General features: G+C 45.4%; 1 protein-coding gene across 2 annotated transcripts in view; it reads left to right on the plus strand.

Annotated features, from left to right (window-relative positions):
* The first annotated feature begins 218 nt into the window (after positions 1-218).
* SLC2A12 (solute carrier family 2 member 12) overlaps positions 219-18267 on the plus strand; it is a 57219-nt gene continuing 39170 nt past the window's right edge. The window contains exon 1 of one of the 2 annotated variants that reach the window (XM_027056833.2): positions 219-542. In XM_027056833.2, coding sequence (XP_026912634.1) covers positions 428-542 — 115 coding nt within the window. In that variant the 5' untranslated portion in view covers positions 219-427. The remainder of the gene's footprint in view (positions 543-18267) is intronic. The other variant, XM_027056832.2, reaches the window with a different exon arrangement.

Below are 18267 nucleotides of genomic sequence, written 5' to 3' on the forward strand. Positions count from 1 at the left end.
CGTCCCTCTCAGCTTCCCTTTAAATCTGCAGGTTTCTCTTCTCTGCCTCTTTTCAAAGGTGCGGGGCATACAAGAGCTCCGCCCCCACCAACCCCAGCTTGCGGCCAAACCCTGAGCGCCCCGGCCTTTCAACCCCTTGCTTCCAACTCCGCATCTGAAGGCAAAAACAACCCTCGGAGACACGGCCCTCCCACTGCGTCTGATAGGCTGCTTGCAAATAGCAACAGCCTGTGTCACCGAAAAGGGCAAAGCCTTCGGAAATAGAAACAAAGTTGGTTACAAATCACATTGGCTTTGCCCGAAGTTTTTTTTTTTTTTTTTCCACCCTTCTTTAAGCATGCTACCATGGGGACAGTGACCGCCGCTGTCACGGGGGGCAGCCGGGGTGGTTCGGGGCCGCGGGAGCGGCTGTAACTTCTCCGCGACCATGGTACCTGTTGAAAACAGAGAGGGCCCCGCTCTGCTGAACCCGAAGGGGAGAGCGGCCGAGACGGACGGCAGCGGCGCGGCCAGCGGCAGCCGGCATCCTCCCGGGGCCAGAGGTAAAGTGAGGCACCGACCGGCTGGAGTAGCAAGCTGTGCTCGGGTCTCGCTCCCGTGTGTGTGTGTGTGTGTGTGTGTGTGTGTGTGTGTGTGTGTGCGCGCGCGCGCGCGTGTGTGTACACGTGAGCGTGCACGGTGCGTGGAGAGAAGGGAACGGGATCCAGTGGGAGGAGGAGAGGCAAGGAGGAGCTGTAACGTGGAGATTGAAGTCCCACTGCTGGCACGATGGGTCCGTGGACTGTGTTGACATAATGTGTAACTCTTTTTCATTTGGGGAAGAGTGACTGGCAAGGGAGTCACATGTGTACACACACACACACACACACACACACACACGCGCGCGCGCGCGCTCACACACACTTTTTCATTGATTGCCACAAATGGGCAATCTGTAACGAGGGAACTTGGAGAACCACCATGTTTTAAGTCAGTATTTTAAGTAGGCTCTGGAAAATTGTTAGTTACGTAATCAATGAACACCAACTTTCTTTTTTAACTTCCCAGCGTCTAGTTAGTTGGTTATGCATTTGAGCATTTGAGCCTTAGGGAAGCCTCAAACCTGTGCTCCGTTTGCTCCTGCCTAACTGTCAAACTGGCCTTTCAAACTGAGGGTCCTTGAATCCTTTTTCCTTCTGGAGGCGAAACTGGAAAAAGTTTTAATTCATTCCAGTTATCTTTGCTACAGCAAATGCTTTCCTTCACTTCCACATTTACAGTTCCCACAAACGCACTGCAAGCTCTTGGCTAGCCTTTCCTACTCTGTTAGTTGGTTCCCAAAGGAATGGAAACTAATCGTAATAGGAAATTAAATCAAACACAGATAATTGTCTCTCTGAAGCTTTCCTCAGCTCTGTGCCCCTTCACCATGCCTACCATAGATTCCCAGGCCATTTATTGGAATGGCCAATGTGAAAATGGCCAGTTTTCATGAACAATCCAGAACACTAACTGATTCAAAAGGCATGTGCCTCTCACCTTGCAGTGGATCTATCAAATCACGTTTGCCTCGTGGGTCTGTCTGATCTTGGACTTGAATCCACGACCCCTCTGACGGAGGCATGGATTGGCTCTTCCACAATGAGAGGCTGTCATTCTTCCCTGCCCTGTTCCCCCTTCAGCTTCCTCCTACTTCCCAACTTCTGGTCAAGAATGAGTACCTGAGGTCATCCTTCAGGACGGCCTCTCCCTCGATTAAGCAGAACTACCCCTTTCGCCTAGGGTGCTCTCTGGCTCCTACGTCTCCAAGCAGGCCAGGGAAGCTTGTATTTGAGGGTAAAGGAAAGAGTTGCAATGTTCTCTCCGAGTTCCTGAAAGACTGAACCGCCGAGCTTGCTCAGGTGGCCATGTCAACAAAAGGGTTCGCTAAACAGCCCGTGAGAACGTCACAAAGAGGATGAAAAGAAACTTTGTCCTGAAGGGGCCTCCACGGCAACAATTAAAAATATGGACTATTTAATTCTGATATGGCTTTGAAAGCACCATGTACTCTTAATAGGTTAAATTGCGCAAGGTCACGGTCATCCTGAAGGAAGGTCACAGGTGTTAGTGTTCGGAAAGGCACAAGATTCAACCGACAATGCAACTGTGTTCCAAAGAAATGATAAAATGAATTAACACGGTAAATTATTTTTTAACTTAATTGTAAATGAACCTTTATTACGTAGAAAAGAAAGGAAGCCTAAACGTCTCCCCCAAATCTTAAATGAATAAAGCTTTGATTTGTGCTAGAGTTTATATTTAGATGGATACAAACATTTTAGGATTATTAGTACAAATTTTCGTAAGTTGTCTCAGACGCGTCGTGGTATCCAAGGCAATTATGTGTATGGACTTGTACCTACGGAAGGCATAGTGCAGGCTCGCTGTACGATTTGGGATTATACCGTAGTCTGTTTTATGAAAATGTTGAGGTTTTAATGAAATGATGTGTGTCAAATCGTTCTTTTGACCTCTTTGTACATTCCCATAGTTTCATCCAGGAAATCCAGAGTATTTACGTATGCTCAATAATTACCATCCTAGTCCTGCATTTGAAGATACAAGTTTTTCTGTATTCCTAGATGGGGAAATTAAAGCACAAAGACGAATGAGTCATACAACCCAGGACAAAGTAATTAGATCATGTGAGATACTGAGAAACAAATCCACACAAAAATTTCCAGACTCCATGTTAGCGCCTCCTAACGCTCTTATGCCCAATAAAAGTGTTGGCAGATCTCACCCGGCCACCTCCTCTGAAACTGGAAAGAATTCTTTGTTTCATTGACTACAAGCTAACGAACTTAAGTCCATGTTCAATCAGTTACGACATAAAGCGTGTATGTTTTTAGTAATTTTTTTTTTAGTATTCACGGGCATGTTATAACTGACCTTATAGGCAGCATTAAGCTCAATTCGTAATCCTGGTGCCTATAGCCGACCGTTGTGTGGGTGATATTAGAAAAGCACAGTGCTACAACATCTCACACAAGTGAGAGAAGATGTGTGGTTGGCCCAGGTTCTCGCAGGGCTGGTGCAAAACTCACCGTGAGGTCTCTGGCCTGGGGGGCTGGATGCCTGTTCCTCTGTCTCAGCAGATGGGTCTTCCAGACTCTTCCAATTTCATGTTTCTTTTTTTTTTTTAATGTTTATTTGTTTTTGAAGGGGAGAGAGAGAGAGAGACAGAGCATGAGTGGGGAAGCAGAGAGAGAGGGAGACACAGAATCTGAAGCAGGCGCCAGGCTCCGATCTGTCAGCACAGAGCCCGATGCGGGACTCGAGCTCACAAGCTGTGAGATCATGACCTGAGCCGAAGTCTGACACTTAACCGACTGAACCAGCCAGGCGCCCCTCCAATTTCATGTTTCAGATCAGGCTAAGAGGAGTTTCCTTGAGGCCCTTTTTACCCCACCAGCACCTGCCCAAAAGATCAGAGACCAAGAACAATATTCGCTGTATGAGTGCAAGTTCTCAAGCAATGGAGCCCCGGCTGCCCGATGCACTGGAACCCAGATCAGTATAACTGGCTGGACTCACTGGCCCAGTTGAAGGGGCTGGGCTTCATCCCCCCTGAGACCCTTCTAAATCCAAAATGCCGCAGGCTGAGATTTAAGAAATGTACACTTGGGCTAATCAGATGAGTATCCAAAGGCAGTTGTTTTCAAACTTGTTTAAAGCTGTGAAACTCCTTTCGACAAAGGAAAAGCTGAAGTAGGTGGTCAGTATGTAAGAGAGGTAATCATGGCACCTCTTTAGTGGAAAGGGGGGTGAAGAAAAGGAAGAGCCTGAGGCGGGCTGCTCCCTGATCCCTTCCCATCTCCTGTAGTCCTGAGCTGGGTCCTGGGTGGGACCACATTAGCAAACCACAGGTCTGTCACTACTCTGGTTATGCAGGCGATGTTTTTGAGGGTAGGGCATTTTTACTATGCTCCTACTGAGTCTTGGGTTCCCAGGGTTAGCCTGAACCAGGCCCCCTTAAACTCAGTCAGGCCCAGCTCTCTCAGGCTTCCTTGGGCAGCCCGATGGACAGTCTACCTGTAAGAGAGTTGAGCAGACTTTAGAAGGAACCTTGTCCCCAGGGAAGAGCAAGTCAGGCCAATCAACTCGACCTCTTAACAGAGCCTTGGTTGTGAGAAGGGCAAGTCTAACAGCAAACCAGTCATTTTGGGAAGGCCCAGGTCTTAGCCATTAGCATTTTCCCAGGCTTTCCCTACATTAAAAAGTGGCAAAACCTGTGACACAGATTATTGTGCTTTAAACACACAGGCATTTAACAAATTGATGACTGATAACAATAAAAAAACTATTCTATACAGCTTGATATTGCCAAGGAAATGGCAGGCTTGATAGACATGTGAATCTCTGAGAGACTGTCGACTCTTTTGTCTGGAAATAAGAACAGAGTTAAAGATGATTATCTCCCTTTTCACTTCGGTCAGCTTATCTCTGTGACTGTACATTTAACCTCACTTGGAAATCACATCAGAAGCCTCAGTTTGAGGCTCCTTGTGACTGTGAGGGCCAGGCAAATGGCTTCTCTGAGATCTAGGGAGAGAGAAGGCTCTGAGCCAACATGGCGGAAGCTGTTTCACCACAGACTCCCGGTAGTGTTGGGCTCACACAGCCAGGGCTCTTGTTTCCCTTTGAAATGGCTGTGCCCTAGAGAGGGCAGAGAGGTTGCTGCTTCCACAGGCTACCCCCTGGCTGCCACCACAGCTGCGGACATGCACTGGAGGGAGCCTGCAGGAGGCAGGGCCTGGCAGACATGGATGAAGCCTTCAAGCGGTGTGACTGACCCGGAGGACTGAAATCAGTCAGCAGACACATTGTGCCTGAGCTGGTTTTACAGCTAATGCCTCTTCTGATGGGTCAGTGCCCCATCCCCGTTGTGAAGTATTTGTAATATCACCCATAGTCTGGTCAGATTGCTCGCAGGAGCTGAGGCCTCTGAGATCCCAGGAACATGCCTAGTGGTAGTCCTTAACTTCTACTGTTTGTGAATTTTCAAGGGGGTACTTTTTGGGGGGCTAAATCTTATGTTAGCAGGCAAAAAAACCAGACAGACAAACAAACGAAAACAAAACCAAAAACACCTCAAAATAAACCCACCCGGTAGCTGCCCGAGGAAAACTCCAATTTAAATGTGTAAATCCAAGGGGAGTCAGGCAATTTGAAAATGCAATGTTTAATTGCCGTAGATAGGTGGGACTGTCTTCTCGTTCAATAATAGTTGTTGAATCTGGTTTTGTAGGTAGCGTTTTCTCAGTAGTAGGAACCAAGTAATAATTAGCCTCAGGGTTTAAAAAGTTCTGAGAGCTCCCAGTTGCCCCCCGCCCTCTGTTAGTGTGCAATTAGTTTCTGCTTCTCAGCAAAACACCTACTGACTCAGACTGTGAGCCAGAACTTGTTGTAGAAGATTCTTAAATTGAGCAGAGTTGGGTTCCCTAGTTCAATGGTTTCCTCGGGCACAGTCTTCCCCAAGAAGATGAGTTATTGAATAAAATAGAGAATAAAAGCCATGTAAAAAGATACCAAGATACGGTGAGAAAGGGGGGAGGGGGAAGGTTAGAATGGGCTTCATTTCAAGGGGCTGTTTGACCAAATACCAAATAAGGATAATTTCTCATCCCGTCTTCCCTCAGAAGGTACCTAATCTCCGTTAAAGGCAAAGGACTTGAAATCACCCCAGATAGTTCCCAGCTGAAACTTAGAGTCAGCTATATAACCTTTACAGTAAATCATAAAATCATACATGTTTTTTAAAATTTAATTTTGTTTTCTTTTGGCTCATTGGTACCGTTTTACTTCCTATGTCACAGCACTGCTAATCCCATAGGATCCTAAAAATTAATTAATTAATTCAAAATTAAAAAAAAAGAAAACCAAAAAAACCCCCCACACACAACACAGCACACTCATTTATACATTTGCTAAATGGCTATACTTCAGTGATATACTAATTTTTCTATACAATTGAGGTATAGGAGTAATAATAAAACTAAAATAATATATTACATCCTTTTAATTTCAGTAGGTTTCATTCTTTTCGAACAATCCCTTACTTTATATTGTTCTGCCAAAATACCAGGGGGAAAAATGCAGTCCTTTGTTTGACTTACAGGAGTATTTTTTTCCTTGAGTAAGTCAAGTGTAATTCACCTTTAAGCTGTTAAATTGTGCTCCCCTTGGAAGTAATTGTTTCTCCGGAACACTCATGACTCAGGTCTGCCTGGCACAGTTAGGCAGACTCTGGGGCTGCTGGTTATGTCCATATAATTTTCTCCAAAATTTGTTCTACATGCACCTGCTTCCATACTTTGTGGAAGTTGGTGCTGGGAGCAATGTGCAATGTTAATTTAGAAACCAGCCTGAAATGGCATCTCAGCCTCAGAGGTGCAAGACTTTTTTTTTTTTTTTAATGTTTATTTATTTTTGAGACAGGTTGGGGAGAAGAAGAGAGAGGGAGACAAGATCTGAAGTGGTCTCCATGCTGAAAGCAGACAGCAGACAGCCTGATGAGGGGCTCGAACTCACGAACTGGAGATCATGACCCGAGCTGAAGTTAGAGGCTTAACTGACTGAGCCACCCAGGTGCCCCAGCAAGACTTTTAAGAACAGAGAAATAAATTGTGATTAAGATCAGTTTGTGGTGAGAGAGCATTCCCAAGCTAATAAAATGTTTCAATTCCATTGGGAAACAAGATTGTTGAAACCCCAGGCAAACTCACGGGAAGAATTTTTCATGGTATAAACCCAATTATGTAGGTACTACCAAAAACAAAGGAATTCAAGAATTTATGAAAAGACATAATTGTTATGCTGGAAACAAGGTATCATTTTGCTTCCTTTGCTATCAGTAAGAGAGACTGTTTCAAAGGTTTATTTCTGTGTCATGGAGATTTTACCCCACTGATCCAGACGACACAAATTTCTGTTGAATGATTATTGTGGGTCAAATGTTTCTATTACTATTATTCCTTCTTATCTTTACAATAACACAATGAGGTACTACTATCCCCAGTTCACAGATAAGGAAACTGAGGCCAGGAGAACCAAATGCTTACTACCATGCCCAACACATTCTTCTGCCTCATTAATCCTCATAACAACTTTATGAAGTAGGTAATATTAATATCTCTATCTTAGGAATGAGGACACAGAGGAACAGAAAGGTTAAGGGACATGTCACAATCTAGCTGGTAACTAATCAGGCACTCTGATTCCTGACTGTACCTTCACCTTAAGCCCAGGTACCTCCTGGAGAGAACCAAAGGGACTCACTCCAGGTAGCATGGATAATATCAGAGTGTCAGTATCCTATGATCCAATCCACGGTTTTACCTACTTGACCTGTAATAGCATCCAGCACCAATGTCTCTACTCCCTGCTCTGTTCTGTTATCTGATCTTTGATTTGGGGTACCTGTTAAACTCGTTTCAGAACTTTATTGCATTCGATTTTAGCTAGCTCCCTGATTTTCCATGCAACACGTCTTTCGCTATAAGGTTATAAGCTCCTGGATAAAATACACATTCTTGTACATTTGTCAGAGCTCTGAGAGGATCGCAAGCACTGTGGGCTTGGAAAATACTGTTCCTAAGAGGTAGGAGCTATGCCTTTTCCATCAGGGATCACGTGCACGTGGGACAAGTACCACCATCTTGAGCTACCAAACCCAGATGCAACCTGGGAAATCTCTCAACACAGTGCTCATAAAGACCATCCTGCTGACTGCACTGTTCATCCAGATGAGCATGTTACCATCTGTGCCCAACATGGTGCTGGCGCATAGTACATGCTGAGCTGTTAAATGAGCAAATGAATTAAGCATTTGTTCCGCTAAACTAAAGAACATGGGAATTCGGCAGTACATACTGAGCACTTACTCCATGCTGGATACTTCAGAGTGAAAAGCAATATGTAGGACATTATCCGTGTCTGTAGATTTTACCAGATTTTACCAGAATCGAAATAATTATAAGATGATCGTTTAGCAAACGTGCTACAGCCGGGTCCAGGGTGAATAAGAGACATGCGTGCAATGCCGATACATATTACCAACTGATGGAGAGAGACACGAGTTCAGGAAACCCAGGATGGAGGACGTGGCCGGGGATATAATGCCATACGAATGCCCATGGGGCAGCTCAGCCAGGTTTTGATGGATTCTGGAAGATAGTAGAGTGAAGTTGAGTCAAGAAGGTATAACTGAGGTCAGTGCATTTACGGAGAGCATCATAAGCAGAGAAAATAGCTTGCGTACAAATTTTGAGAAGCAAAATGGCACATTCAGGGACCTCCAGCTATTTCTGTGTGACGAGAGCACAGAGTTCAAAGAAGGTGGAGGGCAGAGGATGACAAAGAAATCTGAAGATGTAAGCAGGGACCATATCACAAAACCTTTGTGTGCTAAATACCATGAGAGGAAGCATTCTTAGGAAGAGACCATATCGGTTTAGAGAAACCAAGCAAGTTTCTGAAAATGATGGTAGTGGGGACAGAATTAGAGAGTTCTAGAAAACCTTATCTGCATGTCAACGTCCTCCAGCTTCATGGGGCCACTGTTATTTTAATATTTAAATAAACACAGTTCCAGCCCTCATGAGGCTAGGTCCACATGTTTTCTTACTCGCCGCCCTCGCTGTGCATACACACAATACCTGAGGAGCCTTGCTGTTCTTCTGATCAACTTCCTGTCTCCACTGGATTCTTAACCTTCACTTCCTACAATTAGTCTTTTTCTCTTACCTTTGCTTTGATCCATGTGCAGATCATGACCGTTTTTCCTTCACACTCTCCAATCCCATTCATATAAGTTCTTTGTGGATCATTACTACGATTTGCAGACAGCCATCATCCAAATAAATGTTTGGTGAGCCCATTTTTACAAGTATCCTGTCAAATCTACCATAGGGCATTTCTTGTAAACCAACTCTCCTAAAACCTGTAGGCCTGTGGCCCTTTTGTTCCCTTATCCCCATCCTCTCCCCCACAGCTCGATAACCTGTCTGGACCTTTTCTTCCATTTCTCCAGTTTTCTTCAATTTCTTCCATTTCTGAACATTCTTGGCCAGTCGTTCTTGAATTCTGTCACACACACACACACATCCACACACAGGTCAAAATTCTTCCCTTATGTTGTATAAAACATCTCGGCCTTTTTTTTTGTTTTTTCCTCTCTCTCTCTTTCCCATAGTCCACTTGTATATTATCAACTTGCCCCATGAACTTCTCCCTTAACATCCAGGTGACCATGCAGGTATTTATTTTTAGTGAATAAAGTGCATTTCCTAAGAGCTTTACATCCACAGCCTTTACAATATTCTTTGTTCTCTTCCCATTGTATTTTCCCAATGTAAAATGTTTAAATGCACCACGGGTGATTCCCAGTCATTTTCAAGTGTATAGACCCCTTTGACAACTCCTTAAACGACTTTAGATCCTCACGTAATAGTTTCTGCCATCTTATATTTATTGATTAGAAAATGTAGACTGACAGGGGGCGCCTGGGTGGCTCAGTCGGTTAAGCTTCTAACTTCAGCTCAGGTCCTGATCTCACAGTCTGTGAGTTCGAGCCCCCTGTTGGGCTCTGTGCTGACAGCTCAGAGCCTGGAGCCTGCTTCGGATTCTGTGTCTGCCCCTCCCCTGCTCATGCTCTGTCTCTCTCTTGTCTCAAAAATAAATAAAAACATTTAAAAATTTAAAAAAAAAAAGAAAATACAGACCGAAGGGACACTACTGTGCCATCACCGGAACTTGAACTTTTTTATAATTTTTCCATCACATCTGCATACGGTTGAAAGCTTCGAGTACAGATCCACGTGTTGCTATGTTTTCCAACATTCACTAATTAAAGATTTTGTGAATTCTCACATGTCCATAGCTCACTTGCACTTGCACACACTGAGAATCTCCGTGGTGGAGTCCTCAGACGTCTCCAGGTGACGTGGCTGCTGGTTTGTTCTCCAGATCACACCCCCTTAACTGTCTGTTGAAAATATCCATAAAAACATGGAAAGAGATGTAAAGTCACAAAAGCATAAAAGCCAGAGATATTCATCAGTGGGTTAGCATTTAACCCAAAGTTAGGTACAAACATGGGCCTGATGTATAAAAGGCAGTAACATTTTAGCTTTGCACAAACTGCCACTGCACATCCCTAATGGAGAGGATTTTCGGGAGCCAGATATAGGGAAGACATCGCCACAGACCCCTGGGGCCACTCTGGCAGAGGGTCGAAGCTTTGCCGCACGGTCCGATCTTCCCAGGCATCCCGTTGCCGTTACTTCTCTTTCTCTCTCAGGGGCTACAGTTTCCAAGATTTCAGCAACTCTGGGCAGATAGGAAAGACAGCGGCTCACCGAGTTCTGGAACATGAGATCAGTGTTAAGAAGGGACAAAGCCTGGATGAGCCACTGGAATGGTGCCTTCCAGAAGTTGTAGCTTTGCCCGTACTGGTTTTCCAGACTGCTTTAAATCATGCAGGAATGGTATCTCTTCTTCCTAGTCAGGGGACCAAAACGTGGAAGCAATACAAGTCCTTCCTCCGTCCAATGGCGTCCCACCAGAAAAATTACTTCCAGGCATCAGAAATTTGGCCAGTCGCTTTGCACACCAAGTGCTCCCCCCCGTCTCGCTAAGAGGAGTTCTCGACGGCAGCCGGGTGGCTAGAATAAGGTATGTAAGACACTGAAAACCCAACAGCTGTTCCAACTCCCTTCTCATGTTCTGCCTTTCCTATCTGGGGAGCTAAAATATTCAGAGACTCGCATCTCAGGCTCCCTTGCAGCCAAGTCTGACCAGGGAACCCTCTGCTTCTGGCCAATGAGACATGACGGGAAGTCTTCAGCTAGGTCTGAAAATTAAACTGACAAAGACAGATTAAGAGGGAAAAAGTATCCACGTGAATTTAATGCGAGTTCTACATGACACGGGAGCCCTCGGGAACTAAAGAGTAAGAAATGGTTAAACCTGAGTGTTGTTATGCTCTGTTTGATGAAGCGTGGACAGCCACGGAGCAAATGACAGGTCAAGGTGTGTGAGGTAAGTGTTGTGAACTGGGGAGACTGGGCAAGGCCTGTTTGTTCGGATCCTTTGTGGTCTCTCTCTGTCTTCAGAGATAAGATTGTTCCCTTCCTGTGGGTGTGGGGAGGGCACCTCCCATGCAAAGGTGTCACCTGCTTCAGGGGGAAAGGGCAGGGAGAAGGCCAGAGGGACCCTCCTGCTTCTGCCATTTTCTCAAACTCCTTCAGCTTAAAGCATTCAATAAGCCAAGGCACCACATTTCGGGGCTAGCGTATTCTGAAGCCCATCCTCTTCCAGGGTGCTTCTGGAAAGTTCCCTCCATGAAAAAAAGAAAGAGGCCTTACCGCAAGCCTTCTTCCACCGTCACTTGCCTTTGAATTTGGTTGCGAGAGAATCTTAAGCCTGGGGCTGTGGCGGCCTCTTTGCACCTATGGTGACAAACCAGGGGCAAGAGCCAACCCTCTGAGGAGGCAGGAACAGAAGAATGGATAGAGTATGAATCCTTGGAGACACCAAACTCAACTCGGTCTTCTCACCAATTAAACAGCGAATGCCACAATGTTTTAAAGCCTTGTTTTTTAGGTTTTGGTTTCCTACGGTCAAAAATATCATAACTGATCTGGGGGCTGGATACAGAGAAAGCAACAAATCTGGCCACTGGCAAGTATGTTCTAAATACAAAGGCGAAGGATGCATTTTAAGATTTCTTTTTATAGGAAACATACACACATTTTTGGAAAGCATCTGTTTTCTGTTCTCTATACATTTTGTAAAAGTAGACTCTGAAAAAAGAGATTAGGACAACGCCCGACAACGAGAACAAATCCAGGTGAAGACAGAGCTGAGGACACAGGTGCAGACAGGCCTGTGTGAACCTGTCATGAGTGTGAGGACACTAACGCCGCCGGAGCAGAACTATATTCTGAGATCTGCGACGTAGGAGAGGCTATTCTAGGTGCACATAAGCAGGACAAGAAGACAGAGAGTGGGGACGCCTGGGTGGCTCAGTCTGTTACGCATCCGACTTCGGCTCAGGTCATGATCTCATGGTTTGTAAGTTCGATCCCCACGAAGGGGTCTCTGCTCTCAGTGCTTTGGTCTCCCTCTCTGCCCCTCGCTGTTCCGTGCTCTCTTTCTGTCAAAAACAAATAAACATTAAAAAAAAAAAAGATACAGGCGGGAAATGAGATGAATATGTATAAGTAACACATAAATAATTATTACTAAACAAATAGGGGGAAACCCAAAATACTAGAAGAAATCTTTCCTGAGTTGAAGAACTCAAGTAGAAGCAGAAAAGCGTGGAAGAAACAGTAGCCAGACTTATCCCGGCGGAAGTCTCACAGTGAAGGAGGGAAGGAAGGACGGAAAGGCAAAAAAGCGAAAAGGAAAGAAAGAAAAGAATGGAAGTCCTGTGAATAATCAGGCAGAAAAAGAGAGTTAACAGAGCAAGATGAAGGGAAGGGCTAATAAGCCAGTGTAAGCAGCGTCCCCTCTGGGTACCTCCCTAGCACAGGGAATTTGGAGAAGCCTGGTTTCCGGATGAAGCGGAAAAAGAAAAGCAAAGTTCTTATCGTTTTTTGTTTTCGAAAGGCCAAACAATAGCAGGTAGAGAGGGAGGCCAAATTTTCTGTTGGGCTGAGTTTCATTGTACGCTAAGGGGGATTGGGAGGCAGGCAGGGGGACTAGATGCGGGCTAGTGCCCAGTATTTACCACCACCAGGGGCCCCACACGTGGTCTAGGGCCCGGGGGCAGCATCCGGGACCTTTGGCAGCTGGTGGAAACAGCACACCTCAACTCTCCAGGGGCCATACCCTCTGGGCCTGGGGGAGCTCTCTGGGCCAGCGCCCTTCCCCCACGTGACAACCAGGAGTCTGTACTGAGCCCTCCTGGCAGGCCCTGTGTGGGTCCCTTGATGAGTTTTGTCCCTTGATGGCGACAGTCCTACTCTCAAGGCGCTCCCAATCTAAGGCAGGAGACGGGCGCAACTAAATATGATCCAGGGTGCTGTAAGGTCATGGACAGAAAGGCAAGAGAGGAGAGAGATTAACGCTAACCAGAGGGCGTCTGGAAAGGTTTTGTAGAGAAGGCGATATTCAAACTGTATCTTCAGAGATGACTCAGGTTTCCCCTAGACTCTGAAGTTAGGGGAGAGACATACCCTGAGGGGGAACAGCTGGAAGAGAAGCACAAGTCTGGGAAAGTGCATGGCATTTTCCAGAAACAGCAAGTAGTCCGGATGGGCTGGGAGGAACCGGTGTCTGGAGACTGTTGTGGGGGCTGAAAACCTGAGTCCCTGACGGGTGCTGCTAAACAGTGAGTCTGAACAGCCAGAGAACACGGGGCTCACGTTTCATAAAGAATAAATATATGAGTGATAACGAAAAGGTTTACGGTGTCTCCGGTGGTGCTATATTAACAGGCTAAAAATAGTGCTGAAAGCTTTATAGAAATGCTAATGCTATGCTGTTCAAATGCTAAGCATTTATGTAAATATAAAGTTGTAAATGCTAACCATTCCATAATACTGTGCCTTAATCTTAGTCTGCCGACAGAACCTTGGGGAGGAGAGGAACAAGGATCAGTGTTCTGGAGGGCTCTTATCATTCATTCATTTATTCCATCACTCAGCAAACATTTACTGAGTATTTACCTTGCGCCAAAGACCACAGATGAGAATACAGACATAAGGAAAGTAGAGTTCTTAGACGTTCGGTTTAACAGGTGGAGACAAATGGGTAAATAAGTGAGCACTTTGAAAGATGACAGGTGCACTAGAAACACATTCTTTGGGCGGCAGGAGCCCAGGGGGGTGAGGGGTGAAGCTCGCAAAATAAGGCCGAGCAGCGTGGCCTTCCTGGGGGAGGTGGCGCTTGGGATGACTCTTGAAAGATGAGTTGGGATGGAAGATATTCAGGGAGGAGGAGTGGAGAAAGGGGAGACCACATCTGCAAGGCCATTTGGGGGCCACTGCCAGTTTTTCCCCCGAGCAAAACGTGAAGTAGGGGGGTCTTTGAAATCTCAGAGGCATTCGCACGGGGGCACGCCGTCCAATTCCCTGGCTGCCTTCCAGAGGAACCTGTGTGTGCACGTTTTGCCGTCTGTTGTAGGATTTAGTGAGCCGACAAGTGTTCATGGTGCGCCCATTATGTACCCAGGCTGGAACAGACATATGGGGCAAGAGAGGAAAGCAGAGAGCAGGCAGAAACGCAAATATTATGGAAAATTGTGTCGTGTGCGAGCCAGTGACAGCGTGGTTTCATGTGAGTCACCACAAGCGGCGGACAATGCAGCTATTGTGGCCTCGCCTCGCCTGGGGAGGCTCCTGCCCTTTGTGCCCTCCGTGTGGGTCTCCGTGCACGTACGTGAGGCCCCGTGGCTGTGATGGCATCTTCCGCAAGTGCTTTTACTTCCTTACCTTGTAGCACAGGCGTCGTGGCTTCAACAGGGACGCTGCTGGACTTCTAGCGAAGCAGCAAGACAGAGAAGTAGGCATGACCCAGCAGCACTGCGGGTCCCAGGTGTGAGTCCGCACATAGTTGCCATTTCTGTGATGTCCACGAAAGGCTGGGAGTTCCCTGTGGCCCCTTTGGGGCCATTTCCTTGAATGTTAAGGAAAGGCCCCCCATTGAGCAAGGCCATGAGCAAATGGGATGGAAATGCTAAACGTCACCGTGAACGTGAAGTGCAGGGTGTTTGACTTCAGGGCTGGGTGTTCTTTGAAAAGGCATTCATCAGAATTCCTCATCCTGCCCTCTCCTTCAGGACCGGCTGCTGCTTCTGGGTCCAGCGAGCTGCCCAAACTCTCTCATCTGTGTTTTGGCAGACCCCACCTGCCTGCGACGCACTCTTTCCTCCTGTTCATGGCCAGATTTCTTGAAAAAGTTATTTCTACCTTCTGGCATCCGTAGAATAATGTCTTGCTTTTATCATCATCATCAAAAAAAAAAAAGTCCACTTTTTATGTCTCTTCACTGTTTTTTATGGTAAATTAGCACCAGGAAAATGTCCTGTCGTGGAAGTCCTGAGGTGTCACAGGGCTACAATCTAGGGTGATTAGGGACTAACCTTCCACGGGCTCGTTGGAATTCAAAATCCCAAATGGGCAGCTGGAGACTGTACGGGAACTTCAGCAGTAACAAGGAGCAGCATCAAGATGAGTGAAATTTGTTTTGATCAGGATCCCTTAAAGCATATCTCAGGGAGGACAGGCCCCTCAGATGAAATACACACAGTTAAGCCCTTAGCTTAATTCTGTGACATATCACCCCTGTTGGTATGCCCCCTGTGTGGGAATAGGGTCATAGAATGTCCTCTGCACCCTTTAAGATTTTAAAGGCCAACTCCCTAGATAGACAGAAAGAAAGATAGATAGATATAGATGGATAGATAGATAGATAGATAGATAATATTGTGATATATAAAAAAATTTTTAAACTCAGGGTGCCTGGGTGGCCCAGTTGGTTGAGCGTCCAACTTCAGCTCAGGTCATGATCTCGTGGTTCACTAGTTCCAGCCCCATGTTGGGCTCTGTGCTGACAGCTCAGAGCCTGGGACCTCCTTCGGATTCTGTGTCTCCCTCTCGCTCTACCCCTCCACTGCTCATGCTCTGTCTCTCTCTCAAATTAATTAATTAATTAATTAATTAATTAAAAAAAACTTTTACACTTGTAATTTTGTAAAAAGAATTTTTAGTAATTCATATGGAAATAATTTTATTGTAACTCTGAGGAATTATACTCAGCGCTAGCTGCTGGGTATCTAGAGGGACCTTGACAAACTGGGATGGTTTCCAGACCCTTTGCACACATCCCAATTTGTCCGTGTCCCGTGAACGCTGACTAAAAGAATCAGCATATGAAGCTAAGTCCAGAAAGTGGACGAAGAAGCTGGATCTCTCTTCCGTCAGGAGCATTTCCCCCACAGTTTAAGGAGCAGGCTTTGTGACTTGCCCACCTCAGACTCTGTCTGAAGTAACATGATAGAGCAGCAAAGGAAGGGAATCTGGTATGTCAAGAAGCCTTTCTTTTGGTATGAAAACACTATCTCCCAGCTAACAAAGGGGGGAAACAAGAGGGGAAGGAGAGGGCGAAGTGGCAAGGGCAATCTTCTGCCACTCAAGCAGTTGCAGCATCTATTCTGCCATGTCCCTGACTCAGTATCCCCTCATTGCTGCCCTGTGTCACTCTAAATCCACTCCTGGGGTGCCTCCCTCAATCTGCCTTACAAGTGTTTTATTCTTCAATGTCGTTTATTTTTTTAATATGAATAGCAGAGGCCAATTGCCAAAACATATAACAGCTAATCAATATGTCAAAAGTAGATAAAATTGGGGGGCCTGGGTGGCTCACTCAGTCAAGCATCTGACTCTTGATTTCAGGTTAGGTTGTGATCTCACAGTTGGTGGGTTCAAGCCCTACACTGGGCTTCATGCTGACAGTGTGGAACTTGCTGGAGATTCTCTCTCTCTCCGTGTCCCTCCCCCACCTCAAAAATAAATAAAATAAGAAACTTAAAAAATAATAGATAAAATGAACAGTGGGAGGTAGAGATACGAAGTAATACAATATTCTTATCAAAATGTGAGAATTTGACCCAATTCTCCTTGTCATAGAGAAATATGTTGCTGAGGATTTCAAGATCACATGGGGGGGAAATATGTGGAAATTTAGCACATGAATGATCTTATAAGAGAGTACCTTTTTTGTTGTTGTTGTTGTTGATTTGTTTATTTATTTTGAGAGAAAGGGAAAAAGTGGGGCAGGAGCAGAGACAGAGGAGGAGGAGGAGGAGAGCCTGATGTGGGGCTGGAACTCACGAACCATGAGATCATGAACTAAGCTGCAATTGAGAGTCAGATGCTTACCCAACTGAGTCACCCAGGAGCCACTTTAAGAGACTACTTTAAAGCCATTTTGCACGTAAAAACGAAAACACTGCGTAATAAATAATAGATAATAGAGATATCACCAGAATTTTGGGTTTCTTGGGGGTAACTATATAACTACATCTGGTTGTCCTTATTTCCCTCTGTGTGTGTGTGTGTGTGTGTGTGTGTGTGTGTGTGTGTGTACTTCCCACTACCTACAGAAATATCTTCCATGTACTGGTGCTAAATATTTGTTTTTTACTTAGCTGGAAAAATTGCTAATTTAATTTCACTTTAATAGTTTATGTTCACTATGCTCATGAATTACTTTTATTTTATTGTGGGTTCTTGCACTTTTATTTGCTCCTCCATCTAAATGTTCAATCCTTTTTAGATTTATTTTTTGAAGTCACCTATGTCCCAGGATCCTGGAGATGTAAAATACCTTGGGTATTTCTGGTGGGAAGAGACTCAGACCAACTTTATTTGACCTGCTTCACTTCCTAGAGCTGAACATCATTTTTAACTCCCCCGCCACAATGACAGGCTTAAATAGCCCTTGCTCAGCCTGTGATAATTGTGTGCCCATGCACATTTCTAGTCTATTCTGTACACATCTCAGTTCTGTTCCTTCTCCAACTCCTTTGCTGTTGTCTGTCTTCTAGATGTTGGCATTCCCCAGGTCCCAGGACTACTCCTCCTTCTTCAGCTCTTCTCTTCACCTCCCTACCTGATTTCATTCATTCCCCTGCTTTTAAATCCCAAATAAATGCTGCTGAATCCCACGTACATATTTGTCCACAGGGTATTGAACATTATAAAATCACTCAACCAACAGGTCAAACCAGGAAGCCATCTTGGGCTCTGACCCACCTCTTCTCCTTCTAACTCCCAATTCACAAGCAAGAGTAGTTGTTATTACTTCCAAATTCACTCTTTTTTTTTTTTATTTTAATTTTAGAGAGAGAGAGAGCACTTGTGAGCTGGGGAAGGGGACTAGAGGAAGAAAGAGAGAGAGAGAGAATCTTAAGCAGGCTCCACACTCAGTGCAGAGCCTGATGCAGGTCTCGATCCCATGACCCTGGGATCATGACCTGAGCCAAAATTACGAATTGGATGCTGAACCAACTGAACCACCCAGGCACCCTACCTCCAAATTAACTCTTGAATCTGTCTACGTGTCTCCAGGTCTACTCTGAACACCCAAGCTACTATCATCTCTTGTCAACTCTAAGGCAACACACTTTTCTCTGTTACCAGTCTTGCTTCTGGAAGAACTAGTCTGCACCCAGCAGCAAGGAACTTGGTGTCAGTCCCCCCATGCTATTCAGTGTGCATTGGCCCCATTATA

Source organism: Acinonyx jubatus, chromosome B2 (assembly GCF_027475565.1).
Source record: "Acinonyx jubatus isolate Ajub_Pintada_27869175 chromosome B2, VMU_Ajub_asm_v1.0, whole genome shotgun sequence".
NCBI classification, from domain to species: Eukaryota; Metazoa; Chordata; class Mammalia; order Carnivora; family Felidae; genus Acinonyx; species Acinonyx jubatus.